Source organism: Mastigoproctus giganteus, chromosome 8 (genome assembly GCF_048544385.1).
Source record: "Mastigoproctus giganteus isolate SK-2022 chromosome 8, ASM4854438v1, whole genome shotgun sequence".
Taxonomy (NCBI): Eukaryota; Metazoa; Arthropoda; class Arachnida; order Uropygi; family Thelyphonidae; genus Mastigoproctus; species Mastigoproctus giganteus.
The window spans coordinates 231,364,057-231,390,037 of NC_143582.1; the positions used below are offsets into that span (position 1 = coordinate 231,364,057).

The 25,981-nt window shown below is 40.8% G+C and overlaps 1 protein-coding gene across 1 annotated transcript in view; it reads right to left on the reverse strand.

Annotated features, from left to right (window-relative positions):
* The window catches only part of LOC150082411 (glutamate [NMDA] receptor subunit 1-like), a 514,944-nt gene that overhangs the window by 256,132 nt on the left and 232,831 nt on the right, over positions 1–25,981 (reverse strand). The window contains exon 7 of the mRNA XM_090380513.1: positions 9,234–9,408. Coding sequence (XP_090236639.1) covers positions 9,234–9,408 — 175 coding nt within the window. The remainder of the gene's footprint in view (positions 1–9,233; positions 9,409–25,981) is intronic.

Genomic DNA, 25,981 nt, shown 5'->3' on the forward strand with positions numbered 1-25,981 from the left:
TTTGTCTAGCACGTCTTGCACCTACTACCATGCCACGTTCGAAGTCCGTTAGATCACTCCTTTTCCCCATTCTTACTACGGTTTGTACGCTTAACTGATACTAGAAAGGTTGCATTTATATCCACAACTGTGGTCATGTGACTTGCAACGTTGTGGGCCAAACCATTTGTGTGCACAGCAGGGGTGTACCTAATAAAGTGGCAGCACAGTGTGTATAAACTATAATATTATTTATAACCGTTATTTTAAAAATAGCGTGGAAGACTACTTTTACTTTATATATGTTTCTTTAGATTTCGCTAGTTTTAAAATTTCTTCTCCTTCCGAAGCTTTTAAATAAAAAGTTTTTAAATTCTGTTAAGGACATGTTATAGTTTTCTTTCACCATAAGTTCGACTTCAAAATTTTCAGATAAAAGACGGTTTCTCTCTTTCCGTCAAGCAGGTTTCATTAAGCTAAAAACTTTCTGATGAGGCATGTGTAAACTACGGAGCTTACGATTTCACCCATTTTTTTTTTTTTTATGAACATGTATTTTCTTTTCTTCATTACTCAGTGATGAAAATCCAAAGGCATTACTAAAATGCCTTTGGATTTTCTCATTTTTCTCTTGTTATTAGAATTAATTTTTAACACATCCGTTAGATTCCAATAAGAATTAATTAAAAATACGTAAAATCAATAAATTAATAGTTTTTTCTTTCTCTCTTATCGGGACAAATGATGGTACTATGTTATCGGGAAGCGAGGCTTGAAGTTCTAAATCGGGACAATCCCGGCCATATCGGGACGATTGGCCACCCTGACATGTGATGACAGATCTTTCCCTGTTGATAGTCGTCGGATCCGTTAATGCCCCCTTTCTGATGGCACCAGACCTCTTCGAGTACCTTCTTGTAACCCGTTGTTGTCAACAGCATCAACCGTTCTGGCATAATGACTCACACTGTTTTTAATCAAAGGTGGACTGAAGACTTTCTTCATTGTGTACGATAAAAAAAGCAGTGTGTTTGGAGTGTAAGGAGACTGTGTTAGGTTTTACAGAATATAATTTAAAACGACACTATTATTCCAAGCATAAATCTTATGATCAATATAAAGGAGTGTTGCGAAAAGAAAAAGTGTTCAAAGTTAAGAAACGAAGTAGGAAAACAACAAAACACGCTGAAAGCGTATCAGTCAAAGAAATTTATCTGCTGTAAGTGCCATTTATTAAGTTGCCCATTTGATTGCTTTTTTAAAGTAAACCGTTCATCGATGGTGAATTTGTTAAATGTTGTGGAAGAAATTTGTCTGGAGATATGAACAATGATACAAGACATTAGTTTGTCTCAGCAAAAAATTATGCGAAGAGTAGAAGATATTGGAAAGAATTTGCTCGAACAACTTTTTGAAAACATAAAACGAGTGGAATATTTTAGTGTGGCACTGGATGATAGTGCTGATGTAAATGACACAACTCAACTTATTATCTTCATAAGTGAAATTAATGATAATTTTGTACCAGCTGAAGATTTAGCTAATTTACAGAATATGTACGAAACAACTACATGGGAAAATCATTTTGAAAATATTTGGCAAACTATTGCAAAGTTAGGATTAAATATTGAAAACCTAGTAGGAGTCACAACTAAGGGTACAAAAAATATGATTGGTAAAAACATCGGGCTTATGGGTAGAATAACCAAGAAAATGATTGACGTCGGAGATGAACCTCAGATTGGAATTCACTGAAATTTGCATCAAAATCTTTCTGTGGGAATGTATTGGATCTCCAACACGTTGTGAATGTGGTTGTTTCACTATAAATTTTATAAGATCACGTGGCCTTAATCACCGTATGTTTCAACAGCTTCTTTCAGAAATTGAAGCTGAATACGAAGATGCAATTTTTCATAGTTCAGTGAGATGGCTTAGTCGTGGAAAAATGTCATATCGTTTCTTTAAACTGCGTCATGAAATTGATATTTTTTTATGAGAAAAAAAAGGGGGGAAACCAATAAAACAACTATCAAATATGGAGTGGCTGTTTGATCTTGCAATTCTTTGATATTTCTAGTCATTTAAATGCTCCTAATTTAAAACTACAAGGGAAAAGAAAATTGATCTCTGATTTGTATGGCGACATCAAATCATTTCAGAATAAGTTGTTATTATTTAAATCCCAAATTAAGCAAGACAATTTAGTTCACTCTGAACGTTGGGTAAAGAGGTAAAAGAGAAACACATATTTCCAAAGAATCGTTGTCTCTCGTTATTCCAATTACTTTTTGACGAGTTTGAAAGTCGATTTGCTGATATAAGATCTCACGAAAAAGACATAAGCTTGATTGGGAATTCATTTACTTCTATGGCTGAAAACTAGAATCCCGGCTTGCAACTTGAAATTATCATTATTCAAACCAAAACATGGTTCAAAAATAAGTGTATGGACTGAAAAAATAAATTACGTGAATTCTACAAAAGGCTCTCCCCCATCTGAAGATTTTCAACTAATAAAAGAAAATGGCTACTTTGTTCGGATCAACGTATGTTGGCTAGCAAATGTTTTCACACATGAAATCAAATAAATATTTAAAAAGAAACAGAATAACAGATGAGCATCTTCATTCGGTATTAAGAACTGGCGGCGCCAACTATATTTTGAACACTTATCCAAAAATATTCGGCCTCAATCATTTCATTAAATGTTAAGTTTTGTTCAGTAAATGTTATTGCGTATGTACTTAATAAAATTTTCGAATATTTTCAATTTTAGTTGTCTCATTATATTTATTTATTCACCTTAATATTGAAAAGCAGTGATCCTTTTCAGCTTGTAAATTTTCTAAAATGAGCATTCAAAAGCAACACGAATGGCGATTTATCACATTGACCATCCAGCTTCTGATAACTGAATAATCAGGCCCCTTTCAAAGTCCGTCAGTGTGTTAAAGGCATTGGCACTCTAGATGGTCATTCGCTCATCGTTATAGAAATCCTAGATAAGCTTGACACGCTAAACTGCTACGTTCATATGACATTTATGCGGTGCAAGTTTATCAAATAAAATCCTTCTGTTCTTTATAGCTGATGCAATTTCAACGGCAAGAAGTGCATTTTTTATCACCTTAGCAATTATTTACAAACTAGTTTTCCATCCCCTTTTTACGGGTTGCTAACAAGCTTCGCATTGATTTTATTCTTAGCATCTCTTTGTTCAAAAAAATGAGGCGTTCTATTTTTAGATATCTTTATGCTTTGGTTGTGTTAGTAGCGCACTTCGGTGCTAGAGTGTGATTGTGAAAAATCTATACAAATAAATAAAGGGCGGGGTTTTTTTTGTATTTTTATTTATTTCATTTTAATTTTTTTTTCTTTCTTCGGGTGATGCAGTTACACAGCTCGCTCGCGATGCCTTCAAAATTACACATCACAGAAAGAGTATCAACTTGACACAATGATCCATCAGTCCTAAAGAATAATTACTGCAATTAATTAAATTCTTAACCTTAAAATTTAGCTGGGAAACCTCCTTTTTCACGAAAAAAATAAGTTCGACTTCATTTTGAAGAAACTAAAATGAGAAACCTTAAAAAGCCGCGATCCTGAACACCTGTAGGATAGTCAGAGAATTCCTCGACAATAATAATAACCGAACATATCAGCCACACCTGGTACCAGTACCCGTCGCGGGATGGAAAAAACCAACGAAGAAAAGAAAGACAATTATAAATAATGCACTGTGTTACAATTCAGGTTCGTTAATTAACAAATCGTAATAATTTATGATTTATGATAACAACAACAACAAAAAAGAGTAAAAGGAAATGACTTTTATCCGCGAACTGCCATTTTTCCTTTTCCTTTCTAGAATTAGCGTCTGTTGTCAGGACGAGGTCGTCCGCAAAAGCCTGCGAGCTTTTGTGGACGACTTTTGATTCCTACATAAAGACCCTTCCAGATCTTTATGTAGGAATTCATCCATCAGGAGGTTCCTAGCACTGATCCCTGTGGGCAGCCTCTGAAGATTTTCCTTCTTATTTATTTGTAGGATGTTCCATGGACAAGTGATATAAATAAATAAATTTTCTGTTTATACTCCGGCACGACAACCAAGTCAGTAGAGTTTACAATAAATCGTCAATATTTTTTTTTATTTTTTATTTGTATTTTTATTTTTATTTTTAACATATAATATACACAACAGGCATTCGCCCAGTTAAAGTGTATAACAGAGCAAAGGTTGTACAAAACATAAAAATAAATGGTAGACTAATATACTTTGTACAATGAAAGTTAATTCAAACGGGAAAAGTCCAATCCACAAAAATAAAAAAGATAGTCATGACGTCAAGTCCAGCGTTATGTGAACTCGCAGAAAGCAGTTTGCTGCAGGACACACACACACAAATTAATGAGGACATCTTTAGCCCAGAACTCATCCGTCAATCGGTCAACCTACTCCAAATAGTTCTGTGAAATTGTTTCTTGTTCACAACCATATCCAAGTCAAACTTGTTCATGAGTGCCAATGTTCTTTTGAAGAAGGAGTTCCTGGATATTTCTAATCTGGAGTTACTGATGTGGAATGTAGTCTTCTGTCTAGTAGCCACCACTGGAGCGTGAAGGTCAATATGGCACAGAAGATCTGGCAGGTAGGTTGAACCAGCGAAGATGTGGTACAATAATTTGAGATCAAGAGCAGTTCGTCGAGTTTCCAAGTTTTGAAGCTTGAAGTAGGAACAGAGATTCCGGTAGAATATTCTGTGGTAAAACATGGGGTTACGTCTGGAAAGATAGTGGATAAATTTCATCTGGAGCGATTCTATTTGCTGTATCATGTATGCATAGTGTGGGTTCCATATAGGAGAAGCAAACTCCACTATAGGGAGTATAGTTGTCTTAAAATAGGAGCACAGAGAACTGAGGATCTTGAAATCTGTACGTCTGCCGTTTAATGAAGCCAATTTGTTTTTTCGCTTGGTTTAATATATTCCTAACATGTTTATCAAACCCACATGTAGCGGTAAAAATAACTCCCAGATCTTTAACTTCGTCAACTCTGGAAATCGGCATCTCCTTGATGTAATATTCATTAACTAAAGTCTTGGTTTTCCTCGTAGCTGCAAAGGAAATAGAGCTGCATTTCCTAGTGTTAACCTCCAAACCATTCAAAGCAACCCAATCAGCAAAAGAGTTGAGAGCAGCCTGAAGGTTAACAGCATCATCTTGACTGCTGATACGTGAATATAGTTTCACATCATCGGCAAACATTAGTGTCTTGATACCACCTCTTTCAACAAATTGCGGTAGATCGTTGATAAAGATGGTGAATAAAAGAAGCCCAAGAGATGGTCCCTGTGGTACTCCTCTCGATAGAAAAAATTCCCTTGAGACTTCCTGTCCGATGATCACCCTATGTTTTCGATATGAAATATAGCTCATCAACCAGGATAATAAAGGGTCAAGTATTCCATAGTGGCTTAGTTTTTGAGCAAGTTGATTATGCGGGACACTGTCGAAAGCCTTAGTAAGGTCTGTGTAGATCACATCAACCTGTTCCCAGCGATCGACGGTGTCTAGAACCTGTTGCCAGATAGTGAGAAGGTTAGTGGTAGTTGATCGGCTCCTGGTGAAGCCATGTTGGCAGTCGCAAATAAAGTGATGAAAATATTCCATTAATCGGTGGTGAATGACAGTGTCCAGAATTTTTGCCAGCGAGTTCATAAGGCAGATGGGACGGTAATTCTCTAGTGAGTGGTTTGCACTTCTCTTTGGGATAGGAATAACATTAACAGTTTTGAAGTGAGTGGGGTAGATTCTAGACTTAACGGAAAGATTGAATATATGCAATATTATATATTTAAGTTGTGAAAAGCATTTCTTCCACAAGATAAGTGGAATCTTATCTGGGCCTGCAGAAAAATCTTTTGTAAGTTTCCGAAGCGCTTGAATGATATCGTCTGTGTCCACCGAGAGATTATTCAGTGTATCATCCTTAATGACTTAAAATTGATAAGCTGAAGCAGCAGTAGCTGCTGTTTTCTCTGAAAAGGAGGAGAAAGAGGTCGTAAAAAGATCTGCTTTAGTTTTGTCACAGGTTATAGGCTTGCCATCGGCATCAATGATCCTGGTTCCTGTTGAGCAGTTATTAGAATTCTTTAGCATGTTCCAGAATGGCTTCAGATCTCCATTTACTGTGAAACTGTGTTGAATTGATTGAATATAACGAGCGTACTGATTTCTGATCATCCTTTTAACGTTACTTCTGTGTTCCTTGAACAGTGCCATATATGCTTCATTATGTGTCGTCCTAAAGTGTTTTCTGCACTGTTCTTTGGCTCGTATAATAGCAATTATGCCTGTCGTGATCCAATGAGGGAATCTTTTCCTGTAATTTTTACTAAGAGGTACGAACTCTTGAATGATAGAGGAGATTGTGCTAATAAGATGATCGGTGACTGCGTCAAGATCATTAATCCGTGGGAAGGAGAACCAATCAATGCAATCGAGCTCACGCCCTAATAGTTGCCAGTCTGCTCTCCTAAAGTTCAGCTTGGCTGGGACCGGAGTAGTGCATCTACTCTTCTGTGATATGTTTATTTGACAGTTTAAAGCCTTGTGATCAGACGGCAGAAATGAAACTGCTTCTAAAATAAGGATCTGCTTGGATGCAAAAATGAGATCCAGCATCGCCTTGCCTCTAGTACAAGTATTGTTATACTGCTTGAGACCCAGTTCAGACATGATGTCATATAGCAGCTAATGCTATATGACATCTAAGCTAAATACAAATATTTAGCTAAATACAAATATGACAGCTAAATACAAATATTTATCGTATTTAGTAGTCACGGGCTTGAACCCCGGTCCACTCAAGGAATGCGTGCTACGACACTCTCGCTCCTGACCACTGGGCTAGGTCAGGCCTCAATCCACTGTCATTCACGCCAGAAACTGAAGTGTGGATGTGAAATGAATATCTGCATCACCATGCTTTAGCTGCTGTAGCATGTGCATCTTGTAAGGATAGTACCGCAACACTTGACGAATTACTAGCCTTACAGTGGAATACAGCATATCCACTTCACAAGAAACAGCTGGCACACTTGCGCTACCATGGAGATTGACGCGATAAATGCTCGACAGCCACAGCCATAGAGGAGTCCACTCGTTTTCGACCTCTACTTGGTTGAACACCAAGATGTCCTGTCGCTTTAAATTTCGCAATAATTTTGCGGCAACACAAACAGTCATAGATCCACGTGGGCCTTATATGCGCTTGCTGTTCTGATAGTACAGCTTCACTCCTCAATAGCACCTTTTCCTACAAGGTTGTTGGCATTGCTGCTGTAGTGCAGGCAAACATCTACTGTATGATTTTGAAGAGACTGCTTTGTTTTATACAGTACATTGGAGCTCAGTAGTTGCGCTCTGGCAATAGCTTACGATTATGCAAATAATAAGTTATTTGCATAATCGTAACTAAGATATTTACGCGCCATACAGTGACAAATTTTGTAACTAATTATTTTTTCCAATAATTGTCGAGCACATTCATTATTGTACCTGTTGTCCAAATTTCTCTTCAGTACGAGCCTTAGAACTCGCTCCAGAGCCCTCTACATAGGAATACTTTAATTTTAACAACCCTGTACACGATATCTAAATCTGCACTCTGCTCCAACCTGCAATACACGCCCACAGTCCCCATGTGCGGAAAATAAAGCCACTCCTTCATCTGTGTTCATCTGAGCATGAACATCTGGAACACGGTTGGTTGGTGTTTGCCAGGAAGACACCTCCGCAGTACTCCATTTTTTGTGTTCAAGGCTCAAGCGATTACAGAGTTTTAAGAGACACTTCCCAAATGTGACTTTGGATACTCTTAACTCGCTCAACATCGATATCGACCTATGGTCTAATGACAATTAATTAATTAATATTTATTGTACGTAAATATACCATACAATATACCCATCACGGCATGCTGCCAGGGATCTCACATGGATATAAATACAAAATAGTGATATTGAGTAACACAATATATAATGCTAATAACAAAATAGCAATAATAAATCAATAAAATGACAAGTCACATTCAGATGACATCTTGGCCTATCTTACTGTATGTAAAGGACAGGTATGCAAGTGCCGGTCCTAGTGTGCTGATATCATTTTATGTTATGCTTAATTTGTAGTCTTCTTTGTTTTAATTGCAGTTAATTTTATTTTCTATTCTAATATTTGGTTTTTAATGGTATTTTGTAGCTGAACTTTGTATTAACCTAATTAACAACCTTTGTATTTCTGCGCTTGGTCGCTTGTGTAGTTAATGTTTGGTAATATTCCTCAGGTTATCTGCGCATGGAATCACAAATGTATACTATTTAACTTATTAAAGAATTTTATTACTATTATTATATATTATTATATTATATTATTACTATTATTATATATGCTAAGCGCCTATTGTCTTCACCATGTCCGTCCGCATGTAACAGAGAGCCTTACCGTGGACAGGTTTTTATGAATTTTTTTTTTAATTTGGATCCGTTAAAAAATATTCGTTGAGCCGAACCAAATATCATTAAAAATGGAAAAATAGAAATTCGGCAATCATTATTATTATTTTTGTTTTCCATACAATTTCTGAATTTTAATTTTAACTTCTTAACACGATTAACAATTATGTTTTTGGCAAACCATTTTGCGAGTGGTCATTTTGAATGGAAACATCGCGTTTAATGACCGTGGTTCGAATTCAGGTGACCGCTAAATACATGTAATGATAATATTGTCGTCCAGTGAGTAGTTGTCACGACCTATGCGGAAATAAGAAACTAAACATTACCTAATTTAGGTGTCCAGAAATAGCCGAAAATTAAACAATATTTCTTCTGTTTAATTTAAAGCCAAACATGGAAGAAAGACTTCCTTAATCCGAAGGGCCCCGGGAGATTCAGTTCTATTTCCAGAAGGTTGGCAAAATAAGTTCACACACACCGGAAGTTGAATTCGGAGTGACAGCCCGTCAGTGGTCTGTCGGGTGAGACATAATTAAATGCATTCACGGTGAACCTCGGGGGAAATGACAACCGAAGCAGCGTACTGTCGGTCGATCGATCGATCTCCATCAATATTTAAGGTCCGCTATGACAGGAGTTTGCCAGAGAACTGGGGCGAATAGTAAGCGGATGGTTTAGTTCGGCTGCGTGCGACTGTTTTGTGCAAATAAAGCAAATACTTACACGACGAACTTGATCCCAGTTTCCCAGACGGTCTTCAGTTTGCTGCAATTCATAGGAGCCTCCGTGATGACCTCGTTGTAGTAAAGCTCCCTCAGGGCCAGGGCAATTATGAACACGCTATCTCGGATGTGAGCGTCTTCATCTGAGGCGTTGACCAGCGATAATCCGATTACACCTGGAAAGCAATTGGAAGCACTTAACTACACGAACACTTGCATCAGCACTAAAGAGCGCTCATACAGAGAGAAAAAGAAAACAGAAAAAAGAAAAAGCAAAAGACATATACTGTATATAATTTTTTTTTTTACCTTCTATCACCCCCTTATCTCCTTCAATTTTTTTTTTTTTTTTTTTTTTTTTTACCTTAACAGACACTGAGGGAACGTTGCAAAGACAGAGAGAAAGAAATATTAAAGAGTAACTAAAGTTTGGTATACGAGTTCAGTTAATCGATTCTAGTTCCTATTTTTTTATGTTTAAATTATTTGAAAGTTGGCAGACTCGCACTTTGCTGCACGTAAGGAGACTTTTAATTTCGTAATAGCTGATAAACTTATACACTGAAAGGATAGAATTCGTCGCATACCTGTTTCCTAGGCAACACGATGCTATCACCCCTCTCGCTGGTGGACGAACCCACCGCTTGGTGGTTCGTCACTGCATTCACGTAGACGGTAATTCGATGTCAGTATGGCTAAACGTCGAGAGTTAACCGACTTTGAAAGAGGGATAATAGAGGGTGCCCGACGCATGGCTCATTCTATCGCGGAGGTGGTACAGAAATTGCACTATCCTCGTTCCACAGTATCAAGAGCGTATCGGGAACACTCCATTTTCGGAATAACATCTTATCGTAGAGAGCGCTGTAAGCGGAGAAGGGTGGTGGATGAAAGTGGCAGTCTGTCTCGCATTGTTTCAGCAAACTGGAGAGCGACAGTGACACAAATCACCGCCGACTTCAACAAGGGAGGTGCCAGAAAAGTCTCCACCAAGACCATCAGGCAATCATTAGCCGCAATAGGTTATGGGGACTGCCGACTCACCAGAGTCCCATTGCTAACACCACGACACATGACTTTATGCCTCAACTGGGCGAAAGAACATCGGCACTGGACCATGGATGATTGGAAACGGGTCTCATGGTCCGATGAGTTCCGTTTCCAGTTATTTCGAGCAGAAGGAGGGTGCGTATCTGGCAGAAACCGCACGAAGCTATGCACCCGTCATGTCAACAAGGTGGGCGGTCGGTGGACGGACTGGGGCGTGTTCAACTGCTACACTTTGGGACCGCTGGTACGTCTAGATGCATCTCTGAAAGGTCGAGATTACGTATCCATCCTTACAGACCATCTTCATCCTTTCATGGTCATCGTGCACCCACAGGGCAATGGACTCATCCACCAGGACAATGCGCCTCACCACAGAGCCGTGGTGACTAGAACACATTCCGCAGATTTTACCACCAATGAATGGCCTCTCCGTTCACCGGACATGAATCCTGTGGATCATCTTTGGGATGCTGTGGAAAGGTCCATTCGAGCTTTGGATCCTCCACCTAGGAATGTTACGGAATTATGGATAGCGGTGCAGCAAGAATGGATGGATAGAAATACCTGTGGAACGCTTTCGTTGTAGATATCCCCATGATTTCTCCACTCAGTGTACTTGCAACTCAGTAACTACGAGACCAAAATTCTTGCTATGAGATTGACGCACAATGAATTCAGAACATCAACAAATGCAACTCACGTCATAAATTTTTGTCAGTTATTTTAGTCAGCAAGTTATAAATTACTGGAATAAGTTACCTACATGGGTGGTAGAGGCTGAAAGTTGGGGGAAATTCAAAGTTCAGCTGGATAATTACCTAAGGTAGGAGGGAAAGGCATAGATTATCTATTTCCTTTTCTCTTATTAATTATTATTATTTTTTAAAATTTTCTTCTTATTATTATCATTTAATTAATTTATTTATTTATTATTTATTTTTGTTGTATTTTTGGCTGGTGCAGCATAAGCCATAGGCTTCCTTGCACCAAGTGGTCATTGCTAATACTAATATAAATTACCGCAAATAACAGAATAACTTAAAAGAAGACAGAGCATTTCAGAAACAGTTACACAATTCGTTAAAAAGGTAAAGTGTGTTGTTGTCATGCGGCAGCAGGGGTTTCCCCCATCTCCGCGTTGCTTTCATTGTGGGTGTACCACTTGACTGGAAATGCCAGAGATTTAAAAGTGTATGGACATTGTATTATGTGCAGTGTCATGTACCGTTGTTCATCTGGTCATTTAGCCGATGGACCCCTACTGAGGCCCAACGTTGTCCCACGTTCGCCCCGTGGAGGCAGACCAGGAACCCAGTAGACTTATATTTACCCTGGCGGTCCTGCCGCTTACTTTCCTGAGATTTCGGCGGCGAAGACCTTAAAAAAAAAAAAAAAAAGAATTTGAATTTGCATGCATGCGTCATCGATTGTTGGGGTATCGCTTAGAATGAACAGGCCGAAACTATACTTTGAGCGAAATTTGATTTGGTGTGTGGGGCGTCGCTTGTGTACAGATAGAGTATGGGGGAGTGGAAGACTGGGCGAAAAAGGCAGAAGTATGGGGGCGACAGGGACGGTTCCCCCAGATGATCAGTGGGGCATGCCCACTGATCATCTGGGGGAATCTTCCCTGTGAGGAGACAGTGTCTCCTCCCTCCCCCACCAGGGAAGGGAATTAAAAGGAATCAAGTCAGAGTGCTCGATTCATCGCCAACGAGGCGTGTCGGTAGCGAGGCTGCGTGGTCTAGATCGATGTGTTCCAATCCGGTCACTGGTTTAGTCCAGGATTGTGGTCTTTCATGAGTTGAGTTCCGCGTCCATTTTTCTAGATTCAGATGTAGATTTTGTTCTTTGTTAGAAGTGCGTAGTCACATTTTGTGATGGTGTTTCAGCTTCCGTGACCCGGCGGGCTTAATTCTGGTCTCCGTCCTTAGTCTTGTCATAATATAGTGTTGCTTTGTTACTCCTCTGCAGTTTTCTTTCATGTTATCCAGTTTCCGTCTCTAAAAGAAGTCTATTGTCAATTATGTAAGGAATATTTCGAAGCTATTGCGGAAGCCAAAAGATCCTCATGGCAGAAACTAGTGTCCCATACAGGTAATTCTGATCCATGGGGATTAATATACAAAATTTGTCGTGACAAACTTGTAATTCCTGAGATATATAGTTCTGTTAACTCTAACGGAAGTCTGACTACTGATTGGCTCTCCACCGTTGAAACTATTATAGAGAGACTTTTCCCTGATGATCACCCAGAGCAAGACACAACCGAACAAACTCAGATAAGGTTCGTTAACGGATCTCACAAGGGATCAAATGACACGGAACTATTTAGTCTAGATGAACTTACACTTGCAATTTCTAAAATCAATCTGTCAAAATGTCCTGGAATGGACTTAGTTGAAAATGTGGCAATCAAAAGATTTTACCAACATTTTCCACATATATTGTTGAATGTATTCAACAAATGTCTATTAGAGGGGACTTTCCCAAATTTTTGGAAGATTGCGTTAGTAAAGATGCTCAGAAAGCCTGGAAAATTGGCAACGGATCCCAAGGCATATCGCCCAATATCCCTTCTAAGAAATCTTGGAAAGCTTTATGAGAGATTATTAGCGCCTAGGATGCAGAAGGTTTTGGCTGCAAGTAATATGAGTTCTAATTCACAATTCGGCTTTAAAAAAGGCTCCTCCACTGAAGATGCCATCAGAAAATTGGTGAATCTATGTAAAACTACAGACAAAAAATACATGGTGTTTTATCGACTTTCGGGCGCTTTCGATACACTCTGGTGAGAGAGCGCCCTCAAGTCACTTCGAGAGGCAGAATGCGATGATTTGCTATATCAGGTTATTAACTTGGAGCTTAGCCATAGTTTGGCCACACAACCCATACTTGCAGCACCTGTAGCATTTGGAAACCATTAGGTGTTTATGGAATCTGTGGCTTTTCCAGTTGATAAATATCCGCGTTTGGTTCCAGTTGATAAATATCCGCAAGGACTTGCCATGCTAGTAGTCAGTTCCTCTGGTGTTATGTTGGCATCTAAGCCGTAGATTTTAATTGAGAGCCCTTTCCTTTTTGGTGCTTCCGCTTTTAGCCCTAAGTTTGTAATTTTAGAATTTGTCATTATTTGGTTAGTTTCGGTCTCTATGACGAATCCTGGGTTTCCTAATTGTTTTAATTCGTGTTGATTTCAGGTCGTCAGTTAATTCTTTTATGACGTAGGTTTTTAAGCTTTCGCTGGAGGTGGTGTCGTCTGTGGTGAGGAGTCTCAGCACGACAATGTTAGGGGTAGGGAGCAGAGTTTTCCCTTTGGCCGGCTTGTCTTTGGTTTGTGTGTTTTCTATCATGTTTGATGGTTTCCTCAGCGTTTCTGCATATGTGGGCGCACGCTGTAGCATTTTGTTTGCGCCACACTCCATATATGCTTGGAGCTTAGCCATCGCTCTCTCGCTTTCTAAGTGGGTATCGTTCAGGGGTGCTTCCAGTTTGTTAAAGATTGTTACAATCTGGGACCAAAGTCCAGTGGATACTCTGTTTGGGTAGTCTTTGAATAGTCTCCAGTGCCGTTTTAAGGTACCTGGAGTGTGCCCTCTGGCAAGGTGGGGTCCAGCAGTTTTTCTTGCGTCCTCTCCTCGGTGGGGTCCTTTTGAGATACAGTGATATCTAGTAGTTCCCTTGCCTCCGTCTGGGAACGAGTTTCCCTCTCCAATCTAGGACCCGTCTTGTTACGATTTTTCCACTTTGTTTGGGGGACATCTGATCGGGTATCCTCCACTTCCTCTGTTTGGTCGACGATGACGGGATCGTCACTCTGACTTTGGATCAGGGAATCCTTGTTTTTATCTGATTTCTCCTCAGTTTCGATGCAATCCGGATAACCGGGACAGTTCGGATTATCGGTGAGAGTACTGTGTACTGGAGGATTGTTTGGAATGATGGCGAATGATGCCCACCACAAGTCCGTGGCTAAATTAGGAGGCTCACGGTGAGCTCTGCAAGTTTTGTGGGTTCCCCCCTCTGTCACTTTGGGGGGGGGAGAGAGTCAAGTATCAAAATTCCCTTAGGAGAACGGGATTACTTGGTTGGGGGGGGGGTTGAAGGCGACGAAAACAGTGATGACATCAAAAATGCTGTAGGTTGAATAGGGATGAAGATGGCTCCTCACTGTGGACAGTTAATGGTAGAGGGGATATGGAAACACATAAGTCGTTATTTTGGTAAAAATTATATTGCATTCAAGCCGAAAAGATTGGAGCACGATCACTGCACAAAGTTACAATCACTATAGTACCTCTCCAGTCAAGTTGCCCGGTAGAAGCGTGGCGACCACGAAATATCGGTCGCCCCTGTAATTCCCAGTGTCAGCCACATGGTGGCCATGCAGTCTGACACAAAAGGTACAAATAAAGACACTTCTAGCAAGCTAAAAACCGAGAAAAACGCAGAAGGTTTCTCACCACGAGGGTCCACTGAAGTTGTAGAATCACTGAAAACACTTTTGATTTGAAGAAAAACATTTAAGGCCCATATATTTAACTAAAAACCAGGAGCAGTAAAATAACGTGGCAGAATGAAAGGCAGCCATATTGGCGATCCTCGTTAAAAAAAAATTAAATTACTGTATTAGGGTTACCCGTAAATGAAATTACATTAACCCGTATTCGTGTCTGTAAATTGCGTGTGTTCTCTGGTCGATTTGCCTGTTTTGCTGGACGATAAAACCTCAGTTTCTGAGGGAAATCCTCGTTAAAAAGATAATAAAAGCTCAAAAAAAAAAAGAAAAAAAAAAAGGAATGTGGCTAAATCTGATGCAAATAATTTCGGACGTGCGAACTCAGCCGCCAATAGAAAACACTCGCTTGGCTTTTGCCGAAACGTAAATAGCATTTAATTTGTTTTGCTTCGGAATTACATTCCCGTCAGTTTATGCATGCAGGGCCTCCCCTCCGTGGATCGTCAGACGTTTCATCAAACGGTGCTCTGCAATCGGGATAAAGACTGAACATAATTAACAGAAAGCGGACAGATGGGTTCTCGTGTCTCATTCCACTTTTCAGGTGGAATGAGGCACGAGATTTTTCCAATACGCGATTGTTTTAAAAAAAATGGAGTGGGTGGAGTTAGCTTTTCATTTAGAATGTGCTTTTAAAAAAACTGCTCACAGTTAAGATATTTGCGTGAGGCCGCGGAAAATGAAGGATGAGGGAATAGTTTTCTTTTCTTTCTTTCTTTTTTTTTTTTTTTTTTTGTTAACTTATAAAAGCTTGTCCACGATTGATAGTAGACGCAGCTAATTTCTGATGCAAATGACTAGCGATTTGCATTTGAATTTTTTTTGAAATTCGGAACCTTTAAAAGAAGACAGGCGAGGTTGGGTTTGTGTATATTATTTAAGAGGGCCACAATTTCTAATCTTCGTTCTCAGAAAAGCTCTACACGAAACAAAAGAATTCGCCGTTGATTTAAATACAATTGCGTGGTGCAAAAGAGATGATTCCTCGAGCAATTTATTCTCTGCATATACAGTGATACGGTCGTGTCGCAAGTTTAATAACACTGGCCAACAAGGTTTTGGTAATATAAAAACAAGCAACCCTTTAAAGTCAATTCAGTTATGTTAATCCGCAATCGGGACACTTCACGCCACAGATTTCCGGAGGAAAATAAGAAAGCAATTTCAATGATTTTCATAATAACTGTAAAGAATAAGAATTCCATACTTAACCAGGGCTAGGGTAAGCGACCCTAGACTAATGATACAATACATATAAAGATGCCGCTTTCCGATACCACTATATCTCCGTAATCTGGTTCTCACCTCCACAAGCACAGCTAAACAGATACTATAGGCTGGAATACTGGATCATGCGGTGGTTAACCGGTTAACGGGGCCAACCTTTACAATCTCTAGGTCGATTCTCTATTCCAACTTCAGTCTTACTCTGTGGTAAAACACATTTCAGCAGCAAATCTCTCCCTGCTAGAAAAATTCATCCCAGAGATCGTATACGCACCAACAGCTTCAAGCATTTCCAGCCTGAATTTATAAATAAGTACACTGGTGTGCAAAACCTAAGGACCAACACTATTTCTAAACGTTACAACCATAAAATCTTTACTTAAGGTACTCTTTACTGATCAGATTAGATTCAGTCTCAGCAGCGATTCTGAACGTCAGCTAATCTGGCGAGAGGTTGGCGCACTGTATCACCCCGCAAACATCACTGAAAGGGATCGATATGGCGGTCGAGGTGTTCTCGTCTGGGGAGGCGTTATCTTGGATGAACGTACACAACTCCAGATACTGGAAGGCGATACTGTAACCTGTGCACGCTACTGTACTGAGGTAATCCTTCCCCATGTGTGTCTGTTCCGAGGTGCCATTGGCCCAAGTGCGTGTTTATGGATGATAACGCCACATCCCATCGCACTGCAGCTGTTGATATGCTTTTGGAAAGTGAAGACATTGTTCGTATGGATTGGCCTGCCGTTCCCGCCGATCTAAATCCCATTGAACACATATGGGACGCTCTAGGGAGACGCCTAGCGGCACGTCCACACCCACCAAAAAGTGTTCATCAGCTGAAGATGGCGCTGGCAGAGGAAAGGACGATGTTACTGCAAAAACTTATCAACAACATTCTTCTAAGTATGGACAGGCGATGCAAACCTGCATCGACATTAGGGGTGGCCATATTTCCTACTGTTTGTTTGTTTGTTATTTGGTTTTTAGGAGCATTAGCAATATTTCCTACTGAGGACCACCTCTTCCCTTTGTTCCATCTTTGGCAGTGATGCATCTGTATCATGGCAGCCAGTGCTATGTTGAGATTTTTGAATAAAGTCCCTCCGTACCGTTTAGTTTCCGTTGTTGTGTCGGTGTTGTTTCCTTCATCATTTCTGTACCTCACGAGGTTCCTTTGGCATGCTTTTCCCATATCCAGGCCACTCTTATGAGAAGCTACAGGTGAAAATCTGACTGGTCCTTAAGTTTTGCGCACCAATGTATAATGTACGCTCTTTAGCTAACTGGCTGTAGAGGGCGCGAGACGACCTCTGATTCAATTAATCGGAAAGAACCCATTCCGACGAAGAAGAAGATCCATTATACAGAGCATCAAAATGACACCCACTTAGAGGTAACGACCTGGTGCGTGAATTAAATCTGTGGAGGTAGCAGATTTAATTTCGGGTTCAATTGGAAGAAAGTGTAAAGTGTAAAGTGTGTTCGTGTCAAACGGCACCAGGGGTTTCCCCCATCTCCGCGTGGTTTTCTTTGTGGGTGTAACAGATCACTGTTAAGGCCAGAGATTTAAAAGTGTATGGGATTTGGAAGTATTGTGTTGTGTATCGTTGTTCCTCTGGCCATTTAGCCGCTAGACCCCTGCTGGGGCCCAACGTTGCCCACACTCAGCCCCGTGGAGGCAGACCAGGTACACCCAGCATAATTATTTACTCTGGCAGGCCCTGCCACCTAATTTCCTGAGATTTCAGTGGCTAGGGCCTTAAAAAAAAAAAAAAAAAAAAAAAATAGTAATAATAAATAAAAATAATAATAATAACGCGATTTTAGGGGGTGGTTCGCTAATGAGGTTAAGTTTCGGAATTGATGCACGATTTGGCTGTTATAATTTGGAAGTTTAAGTTTTTGTCGTGTGGGGCGTACACTGTGATGTATAGAGAGAGAGAGAGTGGGGGAAAGACTGAAGACTGGAGGGGAAAGACAGAAGTATGAGGCCAATAGGGTAGACGACCCCAGATATCAGTGTGGCATGCCCATGCCGCACCAGGAGAAGTAAACGGGGGAGACGGGGGAGGGGACGGTCCCGGCCCCTCCCACCGCCAGGATATGGAGAGAAAGTGGGCCAGACTAGGTGTCCAACCCAGATCGCCAAAAGGCGAGGCAACAGCGTAGCTGCAGTCACAGTCATGGTTTTTGGATGTTCAGTTCAGTGTTGCTTCAGGTGGGTCACAGTCTTGGTTCAGTCTCACTTGTCTCGTGTTCATCTTATGGGATCAGGAAGAGGAGTGATGACTCTGGTCAGTTTGTAGTACTGCTTTGATGTCAATTCAGGTAGTCATATTCGTTGAGAGCATCAGTCCTGGCCATTTGCACCAGGTCATGAATGGAGAGTTATCTTTGTTGGTAATTTCTTCTGATCGGTTGTAGTCATGCGGTATGTTCATGCTGTAGTCTTGAATGTCTCCTCCTTGGTTAGTTTCAATGGAGTTCTTCTATTCAGATGTTTCCATATTGTTGCGGATAGCGATTTCTGTTCTCCTTCTGTTAAAGATGTCCTGGGCGTAGCGGCTGAACGCGGTGTACTCGTCTTCCGAATCCAGGAGGTGATGCTCATTGTCTTTTGGTACAAATTTTATACTGGTGATGAGTACCGATCTTTGTTCCTCATAGCATTCACATTTGTGCATGATATGTTGCCACGTCTCCATATTGCCACAGGTGCAAGTTGGGTCCTCGGTCAGTCCGAATGAATTCAGTTTTGCGTTAAAGGGCCCATGGCCCGTCAGGAGGAAGGTGGTGTTCAGTCCTGGGTAGAACCATTTGGGGGCTTTTGGATAGGTCTTGTCTTCGTAGGGTATAAATTTCCGTGTGACTTCACCCTTGGTCGTCTCTTGCCATCTCCTCTGCCAAGTTTCTTTCAGGTGTTCCATGATTTTCTGTTTTTCCATTCGGTGGTTGTTTGTAGGGTCCAGTGTAAAAGTGTCAAACGTGGTCGGTGTTCCCTTTGCCAGGTAGTACATCAACCCACATCTCGCCACCTCCAGGTCCAGAGGGAGAGTTCCCGCCAGGACCTGCAACGCACAGGTACTCACCGTGTTACACGCCCTGGTGATGGTGAGGAGTATTTTTCGCTGTATTGTATCGAGGATTCTTTTATTTACTGCAGTTCTTGCTTTGACGTACCATATTGGGGCTCCATAAGTAATTGCTGGGACGAAAATTGCTTTATAGTAGAGGGATAATGTTCTTTTGTTTAGTCCCCAGTCTCTGCGTGTTACTCTGACTACTAGTGCTGCGTATTTTCTCAGCTTCTCCTTCAGATATAAGAGGTGTTGTTTAAAGGACAGGTTGGAATCTAGGATAATGCCTAGGTATTTCATCTGTTTTGCCAGTTTGATTGTGCTTCCCCTTACGTTTATCTGGGGCGGCCGTCTGATGTTGAGTGTTCCTCTCAGTAGAATTGAGTTCGTTTTGGTCGGGGAAATCTCCAGTGTATGCAGGTTTGCCCAGTCCTGGAGCACTTGCAGTGCATGGTTTGCACGGGCTTCTAACTGTGATCTAGAGCTCGCTGCCACCGTTAGGACGAGATCATCCGCGAAAGCTTGTGCGTTGACATCACCCAAGTCGAGTGCCAGGAATTCATCAAAAACAATGTTCCACAGGAGCGGCCCCAGGACAGATCCCTGCGGGCAGCCCCTGCGGACCGATCTTGTCAGGCTCCGGAACGGTGCCATTACCCTGATTTTTCTATCTGAGAGGTAGGATCTAATGCAATTATATAAATTCATGGGGATTTTTGCCTTGCGGAGTCTGCCCAGGACGCTCGGCCACCAGAGGGTGTCGAACGCCCCAGCGAAGTCGACCGCAATTACCAGGAAGTACTTTTCATTACATTGTGCTGCGCTTTCTAGGAGGTTCCGAATTGCTTCAATCGTGGAGAGTCCGGGTTTGAACCCATATTGTCTGGGTGACTCTAGGTCAGCTTCTTTGTAGTGGCTGAGTATTCTTCGATGTAGTATTCTCTCCAGGAGTTTACTTAGTGTTGATAGCAGCGCTATAGGACGGTAAGAGTTTGGTTGTTCAGGTGGTTTAGTTGGGTTTTTCAGGATGAGCTTGAGATGTGCTGTTTTCCAGCTAGTTGGGAAATGGCCCACTCTGAGGCAGCAGTTGAATAGGTGCAGCAGGGGTTCCGGTATGTGCTCCACCGCCCTCTTAACGAGTTCTGGGTCCAAGAGGTCAGGGCCAGGGCATTTCTTGTTGCGCATTTGTGTTGCAGCTTCCTGCAGCTCATCCATGGTAATTGGCGGCTCCATTTGTTGGGTGTTATAGGTCTCGTTTGCCTGTATGATAGCTTGTTGGTCTTCCGTGAGTATATTCGGTGGGTCTTTTATAATGGTGTTCAAAATGTTGGCCACCGAGTCGTCCCATGTTGTGGTGAGGGTGCGTTGCGGCGTTATAGTTGCTGTGGTTATTTCCCCCCTGGGGAGTTTATTTGTTGTGATCTTGTAGACCACTCCCCAGGGATTCTCATTACCTTTAGTTGAGACCAGTCGTTCCCAGGAGGACTTTTTACTTTTCTTTATACTCTCGGTATAAGTATTTCTCAGTACTGTATATTGGCGGCGCAGGTAAGTGACCTCAGCGGGTGGCCACGACCTCCGTGCTCTCTGATATTCCTTCCTTTTTTGTTGGACTAATCTCCTTTGTCGTTGCAGCTCTGGGGTCCACCAGGGCATGGTCTTGCTCGAAAGCGTTTTTCTTTTTATGGCAACTTCAGCTGCCTTGGTTATGATGTTTGTTATTATTTGTTGCAGTTCGTCTGGGTCCTCTCTTATTTCTTGGCCATACTGTCTGGTTTGCCCAATTCTATCAGCTGTTCTCGGTAGAGTTCCCAATTGGCTTTGGAGATTGCAAATCTGTTTAGCATCGTCCTTTCTGTTGCGATTCTTGCTGTGGTTCTCTGTATCCGGTAGGTGATGGTACGGTGATCCGACGTGGTCCAAGCATTTTGCACCGTCCAGTCGGTCACGTGGGAATCGATATTTCTTGTGATTAGGGTGATGTCAATGGTCGCCTCCCAAAGTGTATTACAGAAGGTTGGGAGGCAGAAAGGTTGATTTTTAACCGTCAATATTGAGTTAGCCAGGAACTCTTCCAGTCTTTGGCCGTTTCTGGTGCCTTGCCGGTCCGGCGTGGCGCTGTGCCAGACTGGGGATCGGCAGTTGACGTCGGCACCTATTATGATCCTCTGTCCTGCTAGGGTAGTTTGGACATCCTGGAGATATGTAATGGCGAAGTCAATCTCGACGCCAGGTCTGCAGTAGAGAGAGACTGCATATAGGCAGCCGACAGAGCTGATTATATGTGCACATGCTGCCCATGGCGTGCATAACTGTGGGATCTTGGTTACTGTTATTTCTGGGTTGCGGACTATAATTGCTGCCCACGGTGTATCTTCGTCACTCTGTACTATTTTAAACCTGAGCGGGTATCCCCTAACCTTCTTCATGTGAGTGTAGGGCTCTTGAATAAGGATGAGATCAGCATTGTCTTCTTCTGCTTTTAGGCATACTTGGGCGACCACTGCTTTCGCACGTTGCGCATTTATTTGGTGAATTTTTAGCACTCCATCGTTATATTTTTTACGTTGCGTACCCATAATCGGTTCTGAGTTGATATATACACTTGAACTTTTGATATGTCGGACATTTTGGATCTCTTATGGAATGCGTATGATCTAGCCTTAGTAGCTTGCAGTTGACGCATACAGGGTCTTTTGCTTTGTTTGGGCAGCTACTGAAGTTGTGCCCCTTTTCGGAGCAGTGGCCGCAGGTTGGTTCCATTTGATTACATGTGTGTGTCGTGTGCCCATATTTGCAGCACCTAAAACACTTTACTATAGCCACGTGTTCTCTGTACCTGTGGCTACTCCACTCTATATAAATTGATCGCTGTTCCCGAAGGACTTGCCAGGCCTCTGGGGCCAGCTCCACTACCCAGTTACAGTTTCCGCTGCTTCTGGCCCTTGTTTTATACTTGGGCATTACCATTAGCTTTTCATCCCTCTCTGGTAGTCCTCTCTGTAGGTTTTTCCTATAGATTTCCCCGGTTAGAGTCTCGGGGGTGATGTCTTGGTCCACGTCAAATATTATGACAGATGGCCCTTTTCTTCTTAGGGTTTCCGCAGTAAGGCCCAAGGTTGGGATCTTTGCATTGGACATGATTATTTCCGCTTCTTCCTTGGTCTCCGTTTCTATTACAATCCCTGGGTTTTTTGTTTTCCTTATTGCTTTAATTCGGGTAGCTTCGAGGTCTTTCCGCAGGTTTTCCATTACCACCTTCTTTATTTCTTCGCTTGTATGGTCATCAATTGGAAGAATGGAATTTACTAGCTGACGGTATTTTCGTATTTGGAGAAACATAAAAAGTGTACACATTTTATGATGTGCAGGATTCCCTTTGCGCGGGCTCAGATGGAAGAACTGAGATTAGAGCACAAAGCTGAAGAACCGTGGTTATTCACTGGTTTGACTGTAGTAAGTTTAAAAGGCGTTTTATTACATACCAGAAACAGTGCTTCAACACCAACAGTTCACTGTGCTGAAATGAAGTTGCGTGAAGATGCCTCAATCATAATGAAAGGTTATTATTAGTTTGTGCAGAGAGATGAAAAAAAAAAAAAAAAAAAATTCTAGAACTACCACATTGAGGTACCTCATCTCGATTTTTTTTTTTTTTTTTTTTTTCAAGTTTCATTTTCTCGTTTAGTGGTGAATTTGCTGGACGTAAAACCAGAATTTCCAGGAGAAAAACCATGCAACCCTCTCCTAAAACTGACTAGCTTCTTGAAACTTCTTGAAAGGGTTCAAAGACGGTCAACGCACCTGGTGAGATTGGCTATTGATGAGTGTCTATTCATATGAGAAAAGACTTCGAATATGTGGAGTTTAGTAACTAGGCATCATTTATAGATAACCTGATTGATGTGAGGTTCTGAGAGGAGAAAGTAAAATGAATTACGGTCAACTTTTCAACTAGGGACCATAAAGTCAAAATACGAAGGAAGAGGTTTAGAATAGACTGCAGGAAGTTTTATTTTACTGAGTTGTTCATTATTGGAATAAGTTGCCTCCCTGGGTGGTTGAGGCAGACAGCTTTTACGAGATTCAAAGATCAGTTGGATAGGATCTAAAAAGAGAGGGTTATATAAGTAGTTTATTTTATTTTATTACTTTTTTTTTTAGTTGGAGTTGGTGCAGAAAAAACCTCCTTCCTTCACTGTAAGGCTAAAACTAACACTACCTCAACCACGTTCTAAAAAAATCCATAAAAATTCTTTGTGTCTTTGACAGGATTCGAACTCATGCCTTTTTCACCCGGTGTATATAACAACTGAAGGTGTTATATACACCGGGTGAACGGTGTTTATAACAACTGAAGGTTGTTATTAACACCGTTATAACTACTCGAGGAAATCAAGAAATCAATACGGATTCTAGTGCTCATTCGTGTGGGATTCCACCCTGGTTCTCGGGTTTAATTCCACAAGTTATTCACTCTCAAAGAAGAAATTATAAGTTTCGTGCATAATATCTCATTTTATATCTACAATATATCAGCATAATTTGTTATGAATATAATACATATTGGTGTAAACAGAAAAGGTAACGAATACAAAAATAATTGAAATCAAAATTAACAATACGCGACTTCAAGCTCTCACTGTAAAATCATAACTTTCGAACAAGCAAATCATGTTGTTATTGTATTAGGAGCATCGGCGACTAAGGCCATATTGCTCTGTATATACTGTCTGTAAATTGGCTGAGGTAATTTTCTGTTTTCTGGACGAAAAACCCGAGTTTCAAGGAGAAAAAAACCACGCTACCCTCACCTGTAGTGTAGTCGGCCTCACCTGAGGCCGACTAACTCAATCACGTTGTGAAAAAGGCCCATGACAATTCCTCACGTCATTGACGGGACTCGAACCGAGGCCTTTTCCACCCGGTGTGGGGAGGACTGCGATTCTACCAACTATGTTACCTACGAGGGCAGCAAATAAATCATGACTATCCATGACAATTCCTTTAGTCTCTACTGGAGAGAGTTACAATTTTTCTCCAATCGTGGCTGAGTTAATCGATCTCGGGCGAGGACTGGATGGTCTTATCTCCCGGAATTGGAGTTTTCACCTTGTAACCCTGACTTATCTCACATAAATCTATCATTTGGTTGTAGATTGTAGCCAGAGGCCTTCTTGGCTTTAATGTCTCGGCAGCGTGTAAATAAAGATTTAACAGTTGTCATAGAAGGCAATGCTTCCCTTACAGTGTCAGAACATCCAAGTTCACCTTTAAGCCATTTTCTGCATCTTATTAACATTCCTATATCTTAATAGATTGAACTAACATTCCTTAGTTCATTAATAGATAACATTCCTTATATCTTAATAGGAATGTTAATAAGATGCAAATGTTAATATACTTTAATATGTTGTTCGATTTAGTCTGAAAACAACCAGTTAGTCTATTAACCGATCTTGGAAAATCTGAAGAGAATATGAAGCCATTGATTCATTCTTTGACAGCAGTCTCTCTCTCTCTCTCTCTCTCTGTTTTTTCTTTTCTTCTCTATTCACGCAACAAATTTTCCGAACTCAACCCCTGGCCGGCTGACAGGCTTCAAAAAAGTAATTCAGAAAATCGCCAATTTAATTTCGATATTAGGACTAACAGAAAAATGAATTAATATTGGAAAGTGAAAATAAAACATTTACAAAATTTTATCCAAAATTTTAACTCTAATTTAAATATTATCACGGAAAAGTGTGTTTTCTTGAAACTAACTTTGCCGTGTGGCTGGTGCCTACTTACATTCAAACTATACATTAGATGAACGGTTGTAGTGTTTTCTTTTTTTTTGTTTTTTTTTTCGGTTTGTTCCTAGTTATAATTTGCTGTTCGGTGTGGAGGAAACGTAAAGCCCAGAGTCGAAAAATAAGCAGTCACTTCGTTTCTAGACGCATTTCTGTTCAATCATAAGTGGTAAAGAAAACTGTCAAATACGCGATTGCTTGAAGAAATGTAAATGTTTCAAGTCGCGAGATACTCTCCACATAACCAAGAGATTGTTTTATAAATTCACTTTACTTGTTGCGTGCTTTTATATTTTTGAAAGCGTGCTTTCACTTGAGTGCTTTTATATTTTTGAAAGCTCTTTGGCTTCAGTTTTAACATAACTGTGTTCAATTTCAGGCCGTTTCCAGAGTAACGAATCGCGCCACAACTTCAGACTAGGTAGTCGAGTGTGGTTGGCGGAATGTCTAGGGTGAACGTCATCTGGAAAATGAAGTCCAATAACTCGCGGGTTCAATGATGTTTGGCATGAACTAGAACGCTAGATCACTAATCTACACTAGTGACTGCTCTTAACCACTAAACAGTACTGTACTTGAACATCTTCACTACTTCTTAATCGAACATTGTAATTATACGTCAAGAAGTTTGTCCTATACAGTTTAAGTTATCTCCTGATAATAACTTCTCTATCCCAGTTTTTAAATCCGATAGGTATGTACCTTTTGCCACTCACAGTCATTATTGAATAGTCTGTTCGAATTAGATGCCTTTCCCTTCAGCTTGAATGTTTATATCGAAAGAGTATGTCAGACATCACGGGGAACGAGTGATAAACCATCTTGCCGCTGATGTTATGTAACATTTTCGAGTGTACAGCCGGAAGGATACTAATCTCCATACTGTTATCTGTGGCATTCCTAGGTCCTGGCTAGCGCAATAAGTTGATTTGCGTGGACTGCGGACCAATTTCTCCATTACACTTTTCACGCTTTCGTTAGTAAACAAAAGTGTGAAAAGAAAAAAGCGTGAACTTGACCTTCCACTTTTTCTTCTAATACTCGAACTCAATTGCCAATAGCAACCAAATTTTTT